This window comes from Taudactylus pleione, unplaced genomic scaffold, assembly GCF_031769625.1.
Source record: "Taudactylus pleione unplaced genomic scaffold, aTauple2 ptg000331l, whole genome shotgun sequence".
Taxonomy (NCBI): domain Eukaryota; kingdom Metazoa; phylum Chordata; class Amphibia; order Anura; family Myobatrachidae; genus Taudactylus; species Taudactylus pleione.
Genome location: NW_028284732.1, coordinates 4546791 through 4569923, shown reverse-complemented (window position 1 = coordinate 4569923; position 23133 = coordinate 4546791). Strand labels below are relative to the sequence as shown.

The 23133-nt window shown below is 45.1% G+C and overlaps 2 protein-coding genes across 3 annotated transcripts in view; one reads left to right on the top strand and one right to left on the bottom strand.

The window, feature by feature from the left end:
- The window catches only part of TMEM92 (transmembrane protein 92), a 78465-nt gene extending 61561 nt beyond the window's left edge, over positions 1 to 16904 (top strand). For both annotated transcript variants that reach the window (XM_088443568.1, XM_088443567.1), the window contains exons 3-5: positions 2553 to 2618; positions 13492 to 13639; positions 14467 to 16904. In XM_088443568.1, coding sequence (XP_088299694.1) covers positions 2553 to 2618; positions 13492 to 13639; positions 14467 to 14574 — 322 coding nt within the window. In that variant the 3' untranslated portion in view covers positions 14575 to 16904. The remainder of the gene's footprint in view (positions 1 to 2552; positions 2619 to 13491; positions 13640 to 14466) is intronic.
- Positions 16905 to 17335: 431 nt separating this feature from the next.
- Positions 17336 to 23133, bottom strand: part of LOC148509155 (all-trans-retinol 13,14-reductase-like) — a 74972-nt gene continuing 69174 nt past the window's right edge. Inside the window, exon 11 of the mRNA XM_088443565.1 lies at positions 17336 to 17965. Within this exon, the coding sequence (XP_088299691.1) occupies positions 17820 to 17965 (146 nt within the window). The 3' untranslated portion in view covers positions 17336 to 17819. The remainder of the gene's footprint in view (positions 17966 to 23133) is intronic.

The following is a 23133-nucleotide window of genomic DNA, read 5'->3' as shown; positions in this document are numbered from 1 at the left end:
TACCCCGTCGTTATTCGGGTCTCGCGCATGCGCATGACGGAGGCGCCTCCGTCGTGCGCATTTGGGAAACATTGACCCGCTTGCGAGCGCTGAGCGCTCGCGAGCGGGTCTGAATGAGACCCTGTGCTAGGGGGGGGGCGATCGCTCCAACCGCCCAACCCCCCCCGTGGATCCGCCACCGCCTAGTACTGGCTCCCATTGGAAGTGCTCCATGCTAATCACAGCCGGACAGACAGTCCCAGGGGGAGGTATTTTCTCCCCCTGGGCTGCAAGTCCAGACTGCAATTAGCAGAGAGCGCTTCCAATGGGAAGCCACGCCCTGCTATAACATCAGCCCAAGCTGATACAGGACCTCATTCAGAGTCGGTCGTTGCGGCCGCACGGTCGTATGGGAAAAGGGGCCGGATATGCAAATGATGCACTCGCATGTTGCGTCCTTAAGATCGGATCGTTAGCTGGTCGACCAAAGGGAGGAAGCGGCCGGAAGACAAAAAATACGCCCCCTTCTTGTACGCAATACACGTCATCTCCGGGCATATAAGGATTAATAGAGACCATCGGGAACCATCGAAACTGGTCGTAGAGCTTAAGGTTGACCATACCCTCTCTTAAGCACTACGATCAGGTCAGTGTACAAACCACCCATGTCACGTGTGCCATGACACTACTTTGTTAATTATGCACTCCCATTAAACGCCGTTCGCATAATTAGGCATGCCTGCGTTCGGATCTCCACTCCCCCGTTTTCAAGCACCTTCCCCTGTTACCACCCACAAACGCCTCATTCTGTCACTCAAACTACCGACCTGGCTGTGTTCAAGGAGAGAGAAATTTCTGATCGTAGCAGCTAGTTTGCGCACGCGCATTGCGAACTTTACGCATGCGCAGTTCAGCGAACATCGGTGGCGTACGAACGTGTGGCCGCAACTACCGACTCTGAATGAGGTCCACAGTCCCTAGAAGCCTGCTTGTTGATTTGTGTGCATGCACCTGCGCACTTTTCAGACAGCTTCGGCAGTGGGCACCAGGCCCCCCAGGAGCTAGAGGTATAGAGGTAGGATTTGCTGCTGATTATAAATAATGCATTATGAAATTTCCATACTACTAGGGCTGCGTCATGTTTAGTTTAGTATCACAGTGATACTAACAAAAATACCACAATATAAACTACCAGCCAATCAGCTCCTAACTGCCATGTCACAGGCTGTGTTTGAAAAATGACAGTTTGGAGCTGGGTGGCTGGTACTTTATGTCTGTTCACTTTATCTCCATCCGAGTCTTAGTAAATAGACCCCAAAATCACATAAGTTATATGTGGCCTTAATATGTAAAATTGGAGAGAGAGGATACTAAGCTTTGGAGAGAGAGAAAGTACCAAACAATCAGCTTCTGTCTCTCCAAGGCTTAGTACCTAGACCCCATAATCTTTACTGAATCAAAAAGGTTACGTCAATTGCATCTCTTACTGTCATATATGAGTGTAGTGAAGTTAGACAAGTAATCCATTTCCAATCAGACTGCCATAATGATCACCAATGCACAGCATGAAATGAAGTCAGCAGATTATTTACATCTGTAGCTAATACCCCTTTTACACCAACTGAATAACCCGGGTTATTGCCGGGTCGACCCGGGTCGATGCTCTGTGTGAACGGCTCCCAGAAAAAATTCCCGGGAATCTTACTCGGGTTGAGAGCAGGGTTGAACACGGGTTGTTCCCGGGTCATGAGGCAGTGTGAACGGGTGCTACCCTGCTTATTTCACCCGGCTAGCTCTGAAAGATGCTGATTGGAGCTTCTGGGGCACAGGCAGGTGATGTAATTTGTCAGTGCCCTGCAGAGAGAGACACACATGAAGCCATCGCTTGCCTGCTTATCCTTCTACACCACAGCAGCCTGACCAGCAGCCACAAAAGTAGGCAGGCACACAGCCTGCCACAGCCAGAACTGCAGGCTGCACCACAGCCTGACCAGCAGCCACAAACACAGGCTAATACACAGCCTGCCACAACCAGAACAGCAACCTGTAGCAATGCTGTAAGCAGTCCCCACCCCTCTCTTTTGTTGCCTTTTGTGACCTCATCTTTGTCAGCCCTTAAAAAAGTCCATTTTTAATGACATCTATAGGGAAAAGCAGGGATTACCCGGGTTCAGTGTGAACGGGGCAAACCCGAGAATTACCCGGGTCGAATTGCAGTGTGAACGGGGTCTGAAGCCGAGTTCGACCCGGGATTGACCAGTGTTCAAATTCCAGGGTCAGACCCTGGATTTTGGTGTAAAAGGGGTATTATTGTAGTTTACTTCAAATTTATGTTTCAAAGCATAAATATTTTATGGGAACTGTTGGAGCATTACATCATTGTGTGTTGTTAATGTCTTAGTAACATGATATGTACAGGTCTATGAGATATGTTAATGCTTTTTAAATAAAAAATAATAGTGTAGGATCAGGCGGCTTTTATAAAGTAGTATATGATATAATAGCAGATATTTATTTTATTTTGGTCTCATTTTTCTGGCATGTCTTACTCACACAGTGCATTTCTTGTGTAGGTGTCTGGATGGCTTTTCCTGTTGTGATTCACAGAGCAAAGTCTACCTGGACTACAGCTGGTATGGGTAGGTCACTTACACCATATCTATTCTTAATTTTTTGGTACTCTGCTGAGCATCTGTCTGGATTGTGTCACATGTGACAACAATGGAAAAAGACATCACACAAATAAATATTTAGACTAGGTTGATGTCACATTCCTCTTACTGACAAAGACAGATTACTCATCCTGAGTCGGCAAAGGCATAAAGCCTGTAGTAATTGCAGCCTTGTACTTGTTGATCCCCCTAGAATAATCAGCATGCTTTTTTCCTAAGTGTCAGACCAGTGCCAGGAAACGTTCTTATCTAATAACCTTGCCAGCGCAAGGCAAACAAGAGCAATGCTGACAATTACAGCAAACATCAGGCTATTTGACTTGCTTGGTAATGATGCCAGTATGTTCACTCACCAACTGACACAATGTTCTGGGTGGAGGAAATTAAAATAAGAAAATGATTCCCATAAAATAAAAACAGAATATATCTAATAAGGTATTGTCTAACTTTAGTTGGTTAAAGCCAACTCTGCATCCTCTGCATTGGTGGACTGCAAATCTCTCACACATTAATTTGGTGTGAGTTCTTTAGTGATCCCTCCAGTGGTAGATTTCCCACTGGGTCCTTAAGGCACATGCCTAGGGGCACCACCTGCTAGGAGCAACACAGCAGGCTGCCCCCTAGCCCCGTCCCTGCCTGCATTAGAGCTGCTGATCTATGTAGCACCAGCAGGGGGAGGGGAAGTCTATAGAGGATGCACTTGTCACGGAAAAATGGCCGCGGCGGACATTTTCCAGTAGTTTTTACAGCGCCGGACACCCGCGCCGACTTGGGACTCCAGAGAGGTAAGTAATCCTATGGGTGCAGAGTGTACGGTGCGAGGCCCCCTTGGACCCAGGGGCCCGTGTTCCCCGCACACCCTGCACCCATTATAGATACGCCCCAGCAGTTAGGGTCATATATATTTGGGCAGGTTGGGTACGGAATCCTGGTGGTTGGGTTTCTGGCTTCATAATACCGACAGCAACATCCCGACAGTTCTAGACCTAACCCCTAACCTACCTTTCCCGCAGCCTAACCCTAGCCCTCCCTCTCCATAGCCTAATATTAACCCTCCCTTCCGCAGCCTAACCCTAACCCTCCCCCTAGTGCCTAACGCCTAACCCTCCCCCTAACCCTAATACTTACTGTCAGGATTCTGGAGCCGGTATTACGACTGCTATCGAGGTTCCGGTGACAATATTCTGAGCGCGGGCATCCCACAATTTTTGTAATTTTAGTTGTTTACCAAAATATATTAAAGTTACAGTTATATAATTACAGTTATATAATTAAATATATTATACATTATCCAAGTCTAGCATAAAGAGGAGACTTCACTAGAGCAAATACAGAGGGTTCATCACAAGGTGCAAACCGTTCATAAACCTCAAGAACTGAAAGGCCAGATTAGACTTTGTCAAAAAAAAACATTGAAAGAAGCCAGCCCAGCTCTGGAGCAGCATTCTTTAGACAGATTAAACTAACATCAACCTGTACCAGTATGATGGGAAGACAACAGTATGGACAAGGCTTGGAATGGCTCATGATCCAATGAATACCACATCCAGGGCCGGCTCCATGGGCAGTTGTGCCCCTGTGCCACCCGGGTGATGGTCGTCCCTGTAGTCGCCCCCATTCCTCTCCCAGCACTGAATGAATGCCGCGCGCATGTGCGCAGCATCCATTCAGACTCCGGGGTCCGGCACCGGCACACAGCTGCGGCGGTGGGGGTACCCAACCTCCCGATTTCACCACCCGCGGGCCACTTCAGCCCACGGGCGGAACATTGGGACAGTGCTCTGGTGGTCGCATGCTCCAGCAGTGTGCTACGCAGGGCAGGCACACCTCCTCTCAGCCATGTCTCCTCCCAGTATCAATGAGGAGAGGCGGGGCCGACCGTGAGGGCAGATGTGCCACCTTGCACAGCACACTGCTGAAGGACATGATCACGGCAGCGGATGGCCTGGCAGCGTAGGTGCAGGGGGACGGGGGTGGTCCCTGGGTCGGTCTGGGCCCCATAGCAGCCGTACCCCCTGCACCTACGGTAGTTATGCCAGTGTCTGTAGTGTGCATTGGTGGCTAGTACTCATGAGTACGGTTCAGCATTAGCTAGATGCTCTATCCCAGAGAGCCTCCAATATCCCAGCTGGTCTAGTGGACAAGTGTGAGGAGGATCAGGCACAGCAGCATCTCTCACTTCAGCTCCTTTATACAGCAGGCTGCCTCCAGGTACCGAGCCCCGTAGCAAATATTTAGCTCCCCTTCCTGACCTTTGATAGTGCCGGCTGCTGCAAGGGCTGGAACACACCGGGCACAATGTCAAGGAGCTCCGCCCTGGCAGACAGTGCTCCTGCTTCACTGTCTGCCCACCATCCTCCTGCCAGCAGCAGGTCACCCCTTCTGCTCCACTCCCTTCGACCAGCTGCTGCTCACTTCCAACTGTCACTTTTATTATCACCTGACGCTGATCATGTGATGTTTTCCTGATCTCTTCAGGAGCTGCAGAAGCTGCTGGGAGTTGTGGTCTGCCTGTGTAATGGCATACACATGTGCTGGAGCACGATGCACAGCGGCAGACGTAATACCTCGCATAGCGGGGTATTACACACTAATAATCCCAAACCACACATTATACCCCACTCCTTCCCCCCGTGAAACAAACACAATCAATCGTGTCTCTGAGGTCTCAGGGGAAAGTTATTGAACTGCACTGCGTGCGTGCCTGCTCACTGACACAGTCTGAAGAGGTTGGTCCAGGCAGAGGGGCAGGCTAGGAGGTGTGCCACAGACATGCCAGGGGCGGGCAGAGGTGGATGGTTGCGCCCTTCCAGGCTACATCACTCCGGATGATGGCCATGTCAACCCACCATTCAAGCCTCCCATGTTACTCACAATAAAGCACTATTCTAATCTCTACTCTGAGTCATATTCACTTTGTCTACCTTGCACGTATCCCCTGTTTTATGTATTTCATTTTACTCTACTGTCTAGAGCTGCAAAGCACTGTGGTATCTGACAAATCACTAATAAAGTTATGATAATAATATAGATTGAAAGGTTGCGAGCTCGGCCCTCTCTCCTTTTTGTCTGTCAGTTATTTATTACCCAATTATTACCCAGTTTTGTTTTATTACTGTATTGTTCCCAATTGTAAAGCGCAATGTAATATGCTGGCGCTATATAAGTTTATGTTAATCATACTTGTCGACTTTTGATTTGTTCTATCCAGGAGAGGTCTGATCACTTTGGGGCTGGGCTCTTTGCGTCAGTCCGCCCCATTACTGCAAAATTACGCATATCATGGATCCACCTTAAGGGGGTAGGGCTACTATGATGTCGATTGCACCATGTTGGCACTGCCCCCACCCTACAGACCCGTGATTCTATGTATTATCTCCCAATCCTGCCCACTTCAGTAGGATGTGGGTGATCCACCCACTCTTCTGGGGACTATATGAAAAATTTGGAGTCTTCCTTGAGAAAAGGCAAATATGATGTAATAAAAATTTCAGAGACTTTCACTCCTTAACGTTTTACTCCCTATAAGTTGCATCAGGTCCATGTTTAACTTAGAGCATATACAAAGGCTCAATTATACTACATTTAAGTGCTAAACCAGTCATATTTTCATTTAACTTTAACTAAACAGATAAGAGAGTATATTTTCTAAAGATTGTTTTTAGTTTTATGTTGTATTTGTTGTCAATTTTCATTCTTTTTTACAAATCAGAGATTTACTAAAGGCAAAATGGACTATAAAACCAAATTCCAACCAAAACCAAATATCGATACTTTTACAGACGACTACAGGAACCCCGGACTTATTATCAGTCAGTTTTAATAATAAACCGACTTATTAATCACCCAAACAAAAGACCCATTTGAGGCAGTTGTGTTTGGGAGAAGCACTGCACAGAAAACTATGATCTGTGCAGGCTTCTTAGGGTTAAAAGCAATTCAATAGTTAAAAATTAAAAAAAAATTGGTGTGGGCCCTTCCCCTCACCTCAAAAGCATAACCAGCCCTGGACCTCTGAGCCCATTCTGGTACAGGAAAATTGGTGGAAAAACTGGAATGAGATTCCCCCTATTTTTCTATAAACAGCACCGGTGAGCCAGTCGAGGTAGTAATGCCATAACAAGACACACAGCGTGGTTTTCCCCTGCCTAAGCTTTAATCAACCCCAAACTGGTCATCCCAGGGTTGGCAATCCTCGAAAAGTGGGGTCCCCAAAAATAAAATGAGCCCCGCCCTCCCGAGGATCATACCCTGTTATAATTCATATGCATGCAGTATCCATATTAGTGACCACCATGAATCACTTTTCAGTAAAACGAAACCAGTAAAAAAGTAACATCACTTTACGTGAAATCTTAAAATAGCGCTAAAATATGATCTTGACATTGATATATCTTTAGTTGAAAATGATTTTGTGCCCACAATCCATGTTGATGTGCTGCACAATACGTTATCTGTATTATTGTGTCTGGATGAGCCTTGAATCATAAATAAATAATACATACAATTTACAGTGTTTCAGTATATTTTTGGTATCAACTATAAATTATTTAACATGATTTTCTATCTTAGTGTCTCTGTGATTAAGCATAGTGTCCTTAACTTTCACTAACAAGCTGCAGATGCAGTTACCTTAATGTCTCCAAGGCAGTTTCTCCTCTTGCATTAGGTGAGAATAGTGATAGTCCTGCAATAAAGCAGTATACATCACTTTTTTGTACTATGAAAAAAGGGAATCAGTATGATTTACCGCCGGCCGCAAGAATGAAAGCCTAACCCTAACCTCCCCCAAGTGTCTAACCCTAATCTCCCCTCTAAGTGCCTAAACTTAACCCCCTCTTCCCCTAGCCTAAACCTAACCTCCCGGGGGAAGGCCTAACCCTAAGTCCCCCCCGGGAACCCTAAACCTAACCTTCCCCCCCCTACAGCTGTCCGCGCCCGTCGCCTGTCTTACCTTCAATCGGTAAGCCGGGTGTCGGTCTCCCGTTGTAGGTAAAATGACAGGCATCGGGATTTCGACGCCTATCATTTAACCCTTGCCGGGATTGTACAGTCGGGAAGCCGGCGGTCGGCATTACGTCCATCGGCTTCCCGACTGTTTCCCGAAAAAAGGTAGTGGTACTCACCTAAGTTGCTGTATTTATAATAATTTCATACTCCGGCCAAAGCTTCAGGCTCTTTTTTTTATTATATTCTGAAGTGATTGAACTAATTTCTTCCTGTTTCTAGAACTACTGTAGGTACAAGAATAAAAAATCATACTAGAAAAAAAGTTGCCGCTACTGCATATCATTGAAGTTTCACTACAACAAAGCACTGTCAGTATGCACAAAGTCTGTGCCTTACTTCACACATCTTCTCCCAAGTCTGTCCTCTTTGATTTTTCAAATGTCGAATCCTATACACGAGTTATGACTAGGGGTGTGCACCGGCCACTTTTCGTGTTTTGTGTTTTGGTTTTGGATCTGGATCTTTCTTCGTGTTTTGGATCTGGATTGGTTTTGCCAAAACCACCCTTCCGTGTTTTGGATTCTGGGTTTTGTGTTTTGGATCTGTATTTTTTTTTAAAAAAGCATAAAAACAGCTAAAATCACAGAATTTGTGGGTTTTTCTGCTCCTATGCTATTATTAACCTCAATAACCTTAATTTCCACTCATTTCCAGTCTATTCTGAACACCTCACACCTCACAATAGTGTTTATATATCCAAAAGGTTGCACCGAGGTAGCTGGATGACTATGCTAAGAGATGAGTGGGCGGCACAAACACGTGGTCCATCTAGGAGTGACACTGCAGTGGCAGACAGGATGGCAGTTTGAAAAACTAGGCCCCAAACAGTACATAATTCAAAGACAAAAAAGAGGTGCAAGATGGAATTGTCCTTGGGCCCTCCCACCCACCCTTATGTTGTATAAACAGGACATGCACACTTTAACAAACCAAACATTTCAGCGCCAGGGTCTGCCACACGACTGTGGCTGAAATGATTGGTTCATTTGGGCCCCCACAAAACAAGCTTGCAATTAATCTGTCCCTGCACAAACTGGCTCTACGGAGGCAAGATGTCGTCCTCATCCTCCTCATCCACCGATTCCTCACCCTCTTCAGTGTTGTGTACATCCTCATCCTCACAGAGTATTAATTCGTCCCCGCTGGAATCCACAACCACAGGTCCCTCTGTACGTTCTGGAGGCTGGTCTCCCTGGAAGAGTTGATAATTCATTTTATGAACATCATCTTCTCCACATTTTGTGGTAGCAACCTCCTACGCCTTTCGCTGACAAGGTTCCCGGCTGCACTAAACACTCTTTCGGAGTACACACTGGAGGGGGGGCAACTCAGGTAAAATAGAGCCAGTTTGTACAGGGACCTCCAAATTGCTTCTTTTTCCTGCCAGTAAAGGTACGGACTGTCTGACATGCCTACTTGGATGCTGTCACCGATGTAATCCTTTAACAGACAGACGCACGCTTGTCGCTGCTGCTTTAAGGATGCAGGTGCGGCTACAGCCCACACATTTCACAAAGACAGAAAAAAAAAGAAGAATATTTTTATTGTTTGTGGAGCACACTTTGAGGATGTCACCAACCTTTAACAGACAGACGCACTCTTGTCGCTGCTGCTTTAAGGATGCAGGTGCGACTACAGCCCACACATTTCACAAAGACAGAAAAAAAAGAAGAATATTTTTATTGTTTGTGGAGCGCACTTTGAGGGTTACACCACCCTTTAACAGACAGACGCACGCTTGTCGCTGCTGCTTTAAGGATGCAGGTGCGGCTACAGCCCACACATTTCACAAAGACAGAAAAAAAAGAAGAATATTTTTATTGTTTGTGGAGCGCACTTTGAGGGTTACACCACCCTTTAACAGACAGACGCACGCTTGTCGCTGCTGCTTTGAGGACAGTATCATATGCAGTGACAGTAGACTTGTCAGAAATTGTTGGCACGTCCTTCAGTCCAGACCAGATGTCCAAACCGGCCCTTGACTTATGACACAGGCGCATGCTTGGCACTGCTACTGTGTTGATGTGTTGATGCACGTGCAGCTACATCGCACACAAGTCACAAACACATAAAAAAAATAGTTTTTTATTTTTTGGAGCACTTTGAGGGTTACACCACCCTTTAACAGACAGACGCATGCTTGTCGCTGCTGCTTTGAGGATGCAAGTGCGGCTACAGCCCACACAATTCACAAAGACAGAAAAAAAAAGAAGAATATTTGTATTGTTTGTGGAGCGCACTTTGAGGGTTACACCACCCTTTAACAGACAGACGCACGCTTGTCGCTGCTGCTTTAAGGATGCAGGTGCGGCTACAGCCCACACATTTCACAAAGACAGAAAAAAAAAGAATATTTTTATTGTTTGTGGAGCACACTTTGAGGGTTACACCACCCTTTAACAGACAGACGCACGCTTGTCGCTGCTGCTTTGAGGATGCAAGTGCGGCTACAGCCCACACATTTCACAAAGACAGAAAAAAAAGAATATTTTTATTGTTTGTGGAGCGCACTTTGAGGGTTACACCACCCTTTAACAGACAGACGCACGCTTGTCGCTGCTGCTTTAAGGATGCAGGTGCGGCTACAGCCCACACATTTCACAAAGACAGAAAAAAAAATAAGAATTTTTTAATTGTTTGTGGAGCGCACTTTAAGGGTTACACCACCCTTTAACAGACAGACGCACGCTTGTCGCTGCTGCTTTGAGGATGCAGGTGCGCTACAGCCCACGCAATTCACAAAGACAGAAAAAAAAATAATATTTTTATTGTTTGTGGAGCGCACTTTGAGGGTTACACCACCCTTTAACAGACAGACGCACGCTTGTCGCCGCTGCTTTGAGGATGCTGGTGGAATCTAGACGGGATTTGGAACCGGGGACACACTACCTCCATCAATTGTCTAAATCCCACTGCACTAATGGCGGATACCGGACCCACGTCTAACACCAACATAGCAGTCAAGGCCTCAGTTATACGTTTTGCTTCAGGATGACTGCTGTCGTACTTCATCCTCATCGCTAGGGACTGTTGGAGTAAAAGTGGTGGTGTTCCTACTTCCTCTCTGGGATGATGAACAACTCCCAGCAGCAGCAACAGCACTAGGAGGAAGTGGTTCTTGATCTTTCCCTATTCTATTTTTATCGGAGAAAGTTTGGTCCTCCATTTATGTTATATTGATATATATGTGCGGCTAAAGCGCACACAAACACAGAAAATATTTTTTTATTTTTGCTGGAGAGTAGTGCACTTTGTGGGTTACACCACCCTTTAAGAAATGAGCCAGCCGGCTCTTTTTACTTATGGGACACAGGCGCACGCTTGGCGCTGCTCCTTTGTTGATGCACGTGCAGCCACAGTGCACACAATTCACAAACACAGAAAATATATATTTTTTTGGTTTGGACTGGAGTGTACTTTGGGGGTTACAGCACCCTTTAACGGTCAAGCCAGCCGGCCCTTTACTTATGACACAGGCGCACGCTTGGCACTACTTTGTTGATGCACGTGCGGCTACTGCGCACACAATTCACAAACACAGAAAAAAAATTTTGTTATTTGGTTTGGAGTGTACTTTGGGGGTTACAGCACCCTTTAACGGTCAAGCCAGCCGGCCCTTTACTTATGACACAGTTGCACGCTTGGCACTACTTTGTTGATGCACGTGCGGCTACTGCGCACACAATTCACAAACACAGAAAAAAATTTTTTTTATTTCGTTTGGAGTGTACTTTGGGGGTTACAGCACCCATTAATGGTCAAGCCAGCCGGCCCTTTTCTTATGACACAGGCGCACGCTTGGCACTACTTTGTTGATGCACGTGCGGCTACTGCGCACACAATTCACAAACACAGAAAAAATATTATTTTTTTAGCACTTGGGGGGAGCACCCCTGATGGACAGAGCACCCCCTGGACAACACTACAGCACCCCTTTAGGACTGGGACACTGCACAGGACTTTGGAGTGGACACAGCCCCTATGGAGAACTGACTGCACAACACAGTCCAGCCAGCCCTTGACTTTGAAGTAGTGGACACAGCCCCTATTAACAACAGCAGCACAACACAGCCAGCCCCTATGGACTTTGAAGTAGTGGACAACAGCAGCACAGCGCAGCACAGCACAACACTACTCTGCACTACACTACACTACACAGCCCAGCCAGCCCTAACTCCCACCCTCCCTCTTCACTGTCCACAGCCGAGTGAGAAAATGGCGCCGACGCGGGTACCTTATATAGGATCCAAAACCCGTGAGACCCGGAAGGCGGGATGATGACGTTTTGCCTCGATTTCAGATCCGAGTCAGGCGGGAAAAGTCGAGCCTGACTCGGATCGGCCTCGGATCGGGGGGCTCGGGGGGGTTCGGATTTCAGAAATCCGAACCCGCTCACCCCTAGTTATGATGCATGGGGCTTCTTCCTTGTGTTCATACACCTGACAGACACATCAGGAGAGTAGAATGTTTCATTATCTTCTGTAATATTTTTGTGCAGTTATAGATGGTGATATGTGCACTGTACAGGTCAATAAAAGGATGTTAGCAGGTCAGTCATTCAGAATCAAACACGGCAAGTGCAGTATGCCTGCTGGTGGTACAGTATTTGTGAAAGACATGGTGCTAAGGAGCTCATTCAGACCTGCTCGCAAGATGCAGTCGCTCGCAGACGAAAAGGGGCCGGATATTCAAATTCGTCAATCGCACTGCGTGGCATAAGGGCGCCAACTATGTCTTAGCGAGCTATGGCACAGAGCGCTCGCTAATGTATAAAGACGCCTCCTTTCCCCTCGCAACACATGTCATCTCCTGGATTTGTTTGATTAATATGTAACATCGAGAGCCAATGGAGCTGCTCGCAACCCTTGAGGTAGCCTTTCCCCGCTGCAAGCACTGCGATCAGTGCTGGCTGAAATGCATTCAGGTGACAATGACGCTACTTTGCTAATTATGCACGCCCATTAAACGGCATTTTGGCGGCCTGACACGCCTGCGTTCGTAACACCACTCCCCCGTTTACAAGCACCTCCCCCTGTTACCACCCACAAACGGCACTCAAAGCAGCAACCTGATAGTGGCTTACGATCACAAACACTGGCTTGCGCACGCGCACTGCGAATTATACGCATGCGCAGATGGGTGAAAATCGCTCAGAGCGAGCGAGCGCGACTTAGCGACCGGATATGAATCAGGTCCTAAGTCTGTTATCCCAATGGACCTTAGGGCACTTTAGTCCTGCCATGTAATGTTTATTGAGTGTGATTATAATGTTCTATTTTGCATTTTAAATGCTTCACTTCAATATATATATATTAAGGTTACAGAATTAAGAATAGATTGTGATGTTTTTTTTTATAACAGCTATGCATTCATTCCTGGTTTATGCACTTTAATGTTACACAGGGTTGTCACAATGTTCATATTTCAACTTTGTTCTCTGGATTATGCACTTTTTTGAATATAAAGAATTCCCAGATTTAAATGGGTGTACTGGTGTATTTGTATGGGTGTATTTGTCATCTTGTGTGCAATTGACCTGTTTAAGGACCGTTTACTGTAACATTTTACATTTAGTTGTGCCTATGTAAAAGTCCTAATTTTTTACACAGTACACTACACACTCACACACATTTCCCAACTCCAGTCCACACCCCTAGCAATCATGTTTTCCAGTTCTCCATTGACCTATGAACTCAATGTCCCTTTCAGTCACTCAAGGACCTTCAAATAAAGTATTTTTCACTACATATGAACTGGTGTGCATATCTATCGATCTATAGTTTGATAGGCATATATAAAAATATATATTTTTTTCTCTTTCTTCCTACAGGCCCCTGTTTATCTGTATGTTGATAGTTTTCACAGTTCTGTGCCTTTGTGGGATCTGTAATAATGTCTGCCGCTTCCGACAGCGATCCCCACCATCACCACAACAGACACCATTCATAGACATGAGTGCACCACCACCGTATAGCGAGGTAAGTTACAGCAATGTCATAACATGTGTTACCTACACTACATTGCTGCTGAACAATTTAGTCACACACCCTTGTGTATGAGAGAGTCAGAGAGACCATAATCTATTTCCAGGTCACCCACACCACTTGTACAAGAATAATCTATTATTAAAAGTATCTCAATAACTCCAGTATTTTTATCACTTTCACTTAATGGTGCCATTAAGGATATTTGCATTGAACATCAAAGAAGCAGATCATTGGACAACTTGGAAGGCTATGTTCCACTGATCTTGTTGTTCACATAGCAATTCATGTCGCTGAATACTATTTTAAAATATTTTTTAAAACTTACAAATGGCACTTAGAGGCAAGAGATTTATAGTACATTTAACTAAAACATACACGCCATACCATACCTCCCAACATTTATATAGGCAAATTCAGGGCATAGTAAGTGATGCCCGACCAGCACAAATCACTATCGCTATTCATACCAACCATGCCAAATGTACATAGACATGCCCACGTTCTGACTCACTATGGCATCTCAGTGACAAATTCACAGTGAAATTGGGACAGAAGTGAGGTATGCCATACATTGATTATTGTTATGTATGACATACATTGCAATAATCATATTCTAATTGTAGAAGCAAGAGCACTTTAAGAAGGTTATACTTTTAAGTTTACCTGGTTGCATATTTCAGATTTGCCTTCTAAGGCATGCTTAGCCACTGCATTTATTTTTCAGTAAACCCTACAGATAACACTGTCAGTTGCTTGCTTATTACAATGTGTTGTGATATTCACTAATATGAGAACTCTTATTCTCTCACTTCCCACAGGTTACTGCCAAGCCTTTCCTTTACCCTCCAAGTACAGCAAGTCCGCCGTCTTACAGCAGTGTGGTACAGACAGGACAAGCGCCTCCTCTTATGGGAGATCAGAGTTGATGATAAAAACATTGGACTGTCTGGACAGAAGTTCCTCTATTTATGTTCACTCAAAGACGTTGTCATTCAGAACAATAGGAGTGCCATATGGAGCAGTTACATGGAGCAATAGCAGGAGTTGTAGTAGTGAAGGTGTATACTGCATGAAACCGTGGTAGGGGTTGTTAGCCATGGTTATTTGCAGTCATTGAATGATTTAAACAATGGATATCCTTTGTAGTAATAATAGCAGGACTAATAGGGAGAAGATTGAAAAGTAATAAGAGTTATATGAAGAGGAGGGGAAAGGGAAAACTTATATGGAGGAAAAGCTTATATGGAGTAATAGGAAAATTTGGGAGGACAGGGTATATGGAGTAAATGTTATGGGTGTAATAGGAAGAGTTAATGGGGTTTATTTTCTAAACCTTGGATGGAGATAAAGTGAACGGAGATAAAGTTCCAGCCAATCAGCTCCTAACTGCCATGTTAAGGGCTGTGTTTGAAAAATGACAGTTAGGAGCTAATTGGCTGGAACTTCGTTCACTTTATCTCCATCCAAGGCTTAGTTAACAGATCCCATAGGGAGATATATGGATTAATAGTCGGATTCATAGGGACAGGTTGCTGTATATAGAGTAGTAGGAGGATTCATAGGTACAGGTTGCTGTATATGGAGTATTAGGAGGATTCATAGGGACAGGTTGCTGTATATGGAGTAATAGGAAGAGTCATAGGGACAGGTTGCTGTATATAGAGTAACATGAAGAGTTATAGGGACAGGTTGCTGTATATGGAGTAACAGGAAGAGTCATAGGGACAGGTTGCTGTATATGGAGTAACAGGAAGAGTCATAGGGACAGGTTGCTGTATATGGAGTAACAGGAAGAGTCATAGGGACAGGTTGCTCTATATGGAGTAATATGAAGAGTCATAGGGACAGGTTGCTGTATATGGAGTAATAGGAAGAGCCATAGGGACAGGTTGCTGTATATGGAGTAACAGGAAGAGTCTTAGGGACAGGTTGCTGTATATGGAGTAATATGAAGAGTAATAGGGACAGGATGCTCTATATGGAGTAATAGGAAGAGTCATAAGGACATGTTGATGTATATGGAGTAATAGGAAGAGTCATAGGGACAGGTTGGTGTATATGGAGTAATATGAAGAGTAATAGGGACAGGTTGCTCTATATGGAGTAATAGGAAGAGTCATAAGGACATGTTGCTGTATATGGAGTAATAGGAAGAGTCATAAGGACATGTTGCTGTATATGGAGTAAAAGGAAGAGTCATAGGGACGGGTTGCTGTATATGGAGCAACAGGAAGAGTTAGAGGGAGATGTAATATGGAGAAATAGGAGTTGAGGGAGAGGTTATATGAAGTTATAGGAGGAGTTACAGAGATGTAGGAGTTATAAGAAGATGTTATTTGGACTAATAGGAAGATTCACATCAGTTATATGGAGAAATAGGAGTTATATGGAGAGATTATAATTGGAAGAGATATAGGGAAAGGTTACGTGAGGTAACAGGAAGAGTCATAGCGTGTATATGCAGTAATATGTGGAATAAATGAAGAAAATAGAGAGAGGTATTTTATGGAGTAATAGGAGGAGGTATATGGAGGAGTTATAAGAGAAAAAAAATGAATTTTGAGTAAAATCTTAGATGGAGTAATAAAAGTTTTAGAAGGAGAGGTTTTATGGAATAATATGAGGCATTATAGGGAGAGATTATATGGGTAGGATGAGTTATATGGAGAGCATATATGATTGAATAGGAATCTTTGGAGGACACGTTGTGTGGAGTATAGTAGTAGGTGTTACAGGGAGAGACTATATAGAGTAGTAGAAAAGTTATATGGAGAGGTTATATAAATGAATATGAATCTTTACAGTAGAGGTTATGTGGAGTGGTAGGATGCATTATAGGGAGAGATTGTGTGGAATAATAGGAAGATATATAAGCAGAGAATATATGAAGAGGAAGTTTTAAAGGAAAGGTTATATGGAGTACTAGGAGGAGTTCTATGGAGATATTACATGGAGTAATAAGAGGAGCTACAGGGAGAGATTATGTGGAGTACTAGGAGGAGTTCTATGGAGATATTACATGGAGTAATAGGAGGAGCTATAGGGAGAGATTATGTAGAGTAATAGGAGGATTTAGTGGAAGGGATTATATGAAATATTAGATGGAGTTAATAGGAGATGTCCCACAGAGTAATATAAAGCGTGTTGGATAAGGATATCAGGAAGACATTATGTACAGTAATAAGAGGAGTCCAGCATAGAAGGAAATGCTTTTTTATTATTAAAGGTAGCAGTAAAATGGTTATATTAGATATACATGGACCAAATATAATCTCAGCTTCTGTTTTTATTGAGGAAATGTTTGCATACTGAAAGAGTGTGAGATGCAGTGATTACATGCTTGGATGTATATATATATATATATATATACTGTATATATGTATAATGTGTGTATGCAATATGGCTATTGAAGCGCAGTTTGTGAAAGTGGTAACCTGGACACTTGCTGCCACAGCTGCAGTAAATCATTCATTTCCAATAGGACCATATAGAAAAGGCAGCACTATCTTTTCTCTTATCTCCAATACCAGTATATTTAAAGATAAGTTAATTATAATGACAACACTCTAAATCATTTAGATTTATTAAATAGCAATCATAAATCAAGAAAACTAAACATGTTATGAGTAACAACATAGCAATATGTAATAGTCAGATATCTATTTTAAAAATACAGCAATGTCTGGAACCCTTTATATCTATGTTAATTATTGACAGTTTCACCAGATCATTGTAATTCTGCTTTATTTGGTAATTAGATGTTCTTCAATGTATATTCCATACTAGTGATACAGTATATACAAACATTGCAAAACTCTTTCTTAGGAACATACACTTCCACTCAATTATAGAGCTAAATGTGACCCATGTTATGGTCAACAGTCAATTGCGGACTCCAGCTTCACTGTTCCCTACCTGTTCTCATGGCGCAATGTGTCAGTCATTTGTTCTGTGTGCGGACACTTTGATACTTTATGTAAAAATACAGGGTTCCAGCATCAAGTCTATTCTTCTTTTCTTGAGATACATTTAGTAATACATATACACATAATATAGTTTTAAGTTCACAAATGAATTATCAATAATATATAACAAAAGGAATGATATGATTTGGAGGTGCTATGCACTTGTGGTGCATGATGAGAACAGACAGATATTGCTATTGATTCATCTATAAGTGTCTCTTGCTCATCCGTTGTTTGAGCCTCTTTTTCAGCATCAGTAAGTCCACATACAGGATTCTATTAAGAACAGCTGAAGCACAAAGCAATCCTCCGTGTACAGCACCTGCTATACCACTACTGAACACATCCTGTCCTGTAACAACAAACATGACAAGATTATTTCTACAATTTACTTGCGACTTTCTGAAGCCAGTTGCTATTAGGTTATTTTAGTACATTCTTTGGACTTATGTACAAATTTCACTCCACTGTTGCTACCTGATTTATCATCAGCCTAAATGCTCTTGGATCTATACTTTTGACCTTCACTGCAAATAACTTTATCTTCCTGTCAGATGATCATTTGAAACTTTCCACTCTTTAGGTAGATATACACCTGGTATTTCCCTGTAGCTCCAGTCAGACAGAAACCTTACTCTTCCTGTACTCTAGTTACATTAGGTAGCTGGAACACCCTTTTCTCCTGTCAAATATACACCTGGCATTGCTGCCAGAGACTGGGAATGGACTGATTGTACTGCTAGCGGCTGGCGCTGAGGCGAGGAGTCTACACAAGCTTTTTGTTTTCACTAGAGACTTCTGTCTCATGTACGCCCATTACTCTGCTGCTCTCCTGTCTCATATGTACCCATCACTTCTCTGCACTGCTGCTTATACACAACCATTACTCTCCTGCCCTCATGACTCATACACAACCATTACTCTCCTGCCCTCCTGTCTCATTCACACCTATTACTCTCCTATCTGATACACATTACTCCCCTGCCCTCCTGTCTCATACACACCTCCTATCTGATACACACCCATTACTCCACTGCTCACCTATCTCATACACACCCATTACTCTCCTATCATACACACCCATTACTCTCATGCCCTCCGATCTCCTACACACTCATTACTCTCCTATCTGATACACACACATTACTCACCTGTCTCATACACACACATTACTCCTCTGCCCTCATGTTTCATACACACCCATTACTCCTTTGCCCTCCTGTCTCAAACTTCTCTGCCCTCCTGTCTCATACACACCTAATACTCCCCTGCCCTCCTGTCTCATACGCACCCATTACTCTCCTGCCTCATACACATCTATTACTCCCCTGCCCTCCTGTCTCATACGAACCCATTACTCTCCTGTCTCATATGCACCCACTACTCTCCTGTCTCATACACACCCATTACTCCCCTGCCCTCCTATCTCATACATACCCATTACTCCCCTGCCCTCCTTTCTCATCCACACCCATTAGTCTACTGCCCTCCTGTCTCATACACCCAGTACTCCCCATTCCCTCCTGTCTCATACACACACACATTACTCCCATGCCCTCCTTTCTCATACACACCCATTACTCTCCTGTATCATATGCACCCATTACTCCTCTGCCCTCCTGTCTCATACAAACCCATGACTGCCCTGCCCTCCTGTCTCATACGCACCCCTTACTCTCCGGTCTCCAACACACCCATTACTCCCCTGCCCTCCTGTCTCATACACACGCATTTCTCTCCTTTCTCATTCACACCCATTACTCTACTGCCCTCTTATCATACACACCCATTACTCCCCTGCCCTCCTGTCTCATACACACCCATTTCTCTCCTATCTCATACACACACATTAATCTACTGCCCTCCTATCATTCACACCCATTACTCTACTGCTCTCCTGTCTCATGCACCCCCATTACTCCCCTGCCCTCCTGCATGATATGCACCCAGTACTCCCCTGCCCTCCTGTCTTATATGCACCCATTACTCTCCTGCCCTCCTGTCTCATATGCACACATTACTCTCCTGTCTCATACACACCCATTACTGCCATGCCCTCCTGTCTCATACACACACATTACTCTCCTGCCCTCCTGTCTCATACGCACCCATTACTCTACTGTCTCGCACACCCATTACTCCCCTGCCCTCTTGTCTCATGCGCACCCATTACTCTCCTGCCCTCATGTCTCATACACACCCATTACTCCCCTGCCATCCTGTCTCATATGCACTCAGTACTCCCCTGCCCTCCTGTCTCATACACACCAGTACTCCCCTGCCCTCCTTTCTCATCCACACCCATTACTCTACTACCCTCCTATCTCATACACACACATTACTCTACTGCCCTCCTGTCTCATACACACCCATTACTGCCCTGCCTTCCTGCATCATATGCACCCAGTACTCCCCATGCTCTCCTGTCTCATACACACACATTACTCCCATGCCCTCCTTTCTCATACACACCCATTACTCTCCTGTATCATATGCACCCATTACTCCTCTGCCCTCCTGTCTCATACACATGCATTTCTCTCCTTTCTCATACACACCCATTACTCTCCTGTCTCATACACACCCAATACTCCCCTGCCCTACTGTCTCATACGCACCCATTACTCCTCTGCCCTCCTGTCTCATACACACGCATTTCTCTCCTTTCTCATACACTCCAATTACTCTCCTGTCTCATACACACCCAATACTCCCCTGCCCTACTGTCTCATACACACCCATTACTCCCCTGCCCTCCTGTCTCACACACACCCAATACTCCCCTACCCTACTGTCTCATACACACCCATTACTCCCCTGCCATCCTGTCTCATATGCACCCATTACTCCTCTGCCCTCCTGTCTCATACACACACATTTCTCTCCTTTCTCTTACACACCCATTACTCTCCTGTCTCATACACACCCAATACTCCCCTGCCCTACTGTCTCATACACACCCAATACTCCCCTGCCCTACTGTCTCATACGCACCCATTTCTCCTCTGCCCTCCTGCCTCATATGTACCCATTACTCTCCTGCCCTCCTGTCTCATACACACACATTACTCTACTGTCTCACACACCCATTACTCCCATGCACTCCTGTCTCATACACACCCAATACTCCCCTACCCTACTGTCTCATACACACCCATCACTCCCCTGCCCTCCTGTCTCATGTGCACCTATTACTCCCCTGCCCTCCTGTCTCATACACACCCATTTCTCTCCTATCTCATACACACCCATTAATCTACTGCCCTCCTATCATACACACCCATTACTCTACTGCACTCCTGTGTCATGCACCCCCATTACTCCCCTGTCCTCCTGCATCATATGCACCAAGTACTCCCCTGCCCTCATGTCTCATACACACCCAATACTCCCCTGCCCTACTGTCTCATACACACCCATTACTCCCCTGCCCTCCTGTCTCATGTGCACCCATTTCTCTCCTATCTCATACACACCCATTAATCTACTGCCCTCCTATCATACACACTCATTACTCTACTGCACTCCTGTGTCATGCACCCCCATTACTCCCGTGTCCTCCTGCATCATATGCACCCAGTACTCCCCTGCCCTCATGTCTCATACGCACCCAATACTCTACTGTCTCACACACCCATTACTCCCATGCCCTCCTTTCTCATACACACACATTACTCCCATGCCCTCCTGTCTTATACGCACCCATTACTCTACTGTCTCATACACCCATTACTCCCCTGCCCTGTCTCATACACAAGCATTTCTCTCCTTTCTCATTCACACCCATTACTCTACTGCCCTCTTATCATACACACCCATTACTCTACTGTCTCATACACACCCAATACTCCCGTGCCCTCCTGTCTCATACGCACCCATTTCTCTCCTATCTCATACACACCCATAATCTACTGCCCTCCTATCATACACACTCATTACTCTACTGCTCTCCTGTCTCATGCACCCCCATTACTCCCCTGCCCTCCTGCATGATATGCACCCAGTACTCCCCTGCCCTCCTGTCTCATATGCTCCAATTACTCTCCTGCCCTCCTGTCTCATATGCACCCATTACTCTCCTGTCTCATACACACCCATTAATCTACTGCCCTCCTATCATACACACCCATTACTCTACTGCACTCCTGTGTCATGCACCCTCATTACTCCACTGTCCTCCTGCATCATATGCACCTAGTACTCCCCACCCTCATGTCTCATACGCACCTATTACTCTCCTGCCTTCCTGTCTCATACACACACATTACTCTCCTGTCTCATACACACCCATTACTCCCCTGCCCTCCTGTCTCATACACACCTCCTATCTGATACACACCCATTACTCCACTGCTCACCTATCTCATACACACCCATTACTCTCCTATCATACACACCCATTACTCTCATGCCCTCCGATCTCCTACACACTCATTACTCTCCTACCTGAAACACACATTACTCACCTGTCTCATACACACACATTACTCCTCTGCCCTCATGTTTCATAGACACCCATTACTCTCCTTTCTCATACACACCCATTACTCCTTTGCCCTCCTGTCTCAAACTTCTCTGCCCTCCTGTCTCATACACACCTAATACTCCCCTGCCCTCCTGTCTCATACGCACCCATTACACTCCTGCTCTCCTGTCTCATACACATCTATTACTCCCCTGCCCTCCTGTCTCATACGAACCCATTACTCTCCTGTCTCATATGCACCCACTACTCTCCTGTCTCATACACACCCATTTCTCCCCTGCCCTCCTATCTCATACATACCCATTACTCCCCTGCCCTCCTTTCTCATCCACACCAATTACTCCTCTGCCCTCCTGCCTCATACACACGCATTTCTCTCCTTTCTCATACACACCCATTACTCTCCTGCCCTACTGTCTCATACACACCCATTACTCCCCATGCCCTCCTTTCTCATACACACCCATTACTCTCCTGTATCATATGCCCCCATTACTCCTCTGCCCTCCTGTCTCATACAAACCCATGACTGCCCTGCCCTCCTGTCTCATACGCACCCCTTACTCTCCGGTCTCCAACACACCCATTACTCCCCTGCCCTCCTGTCTCATACACACGCATTTCTCTCCTTTCTCATTCACACCCATTACTCTACTGCCCTCTTATCATACACACCCATTACTCCCCTGCCCTCCTGTCTCATACACAGCCATTTCTCTCCTATCTCATACACACACATTAATCTACTGCCCTCCTATCACTCACACCCATTACTCTACTGCTCTCCTGTCTCATGCACCCCCATTACTCCCCTGCCCTCCTGCATGATATGCACCCAGTACTCCCCTGCCCTCCTGTCTCATATGCACCCATTACTCTCCTGCCCTCCTGTCTCATATGCACACATTACACTACTGTCTCATACACACCCATTACTCCCCTGCCCTCCTGTCTCAAGTGCACCCATTACTCCCCTGCCCTTCTGTCTCATACACACCCATTTCTCTCCTATCTCATACACACCCATTAATCTA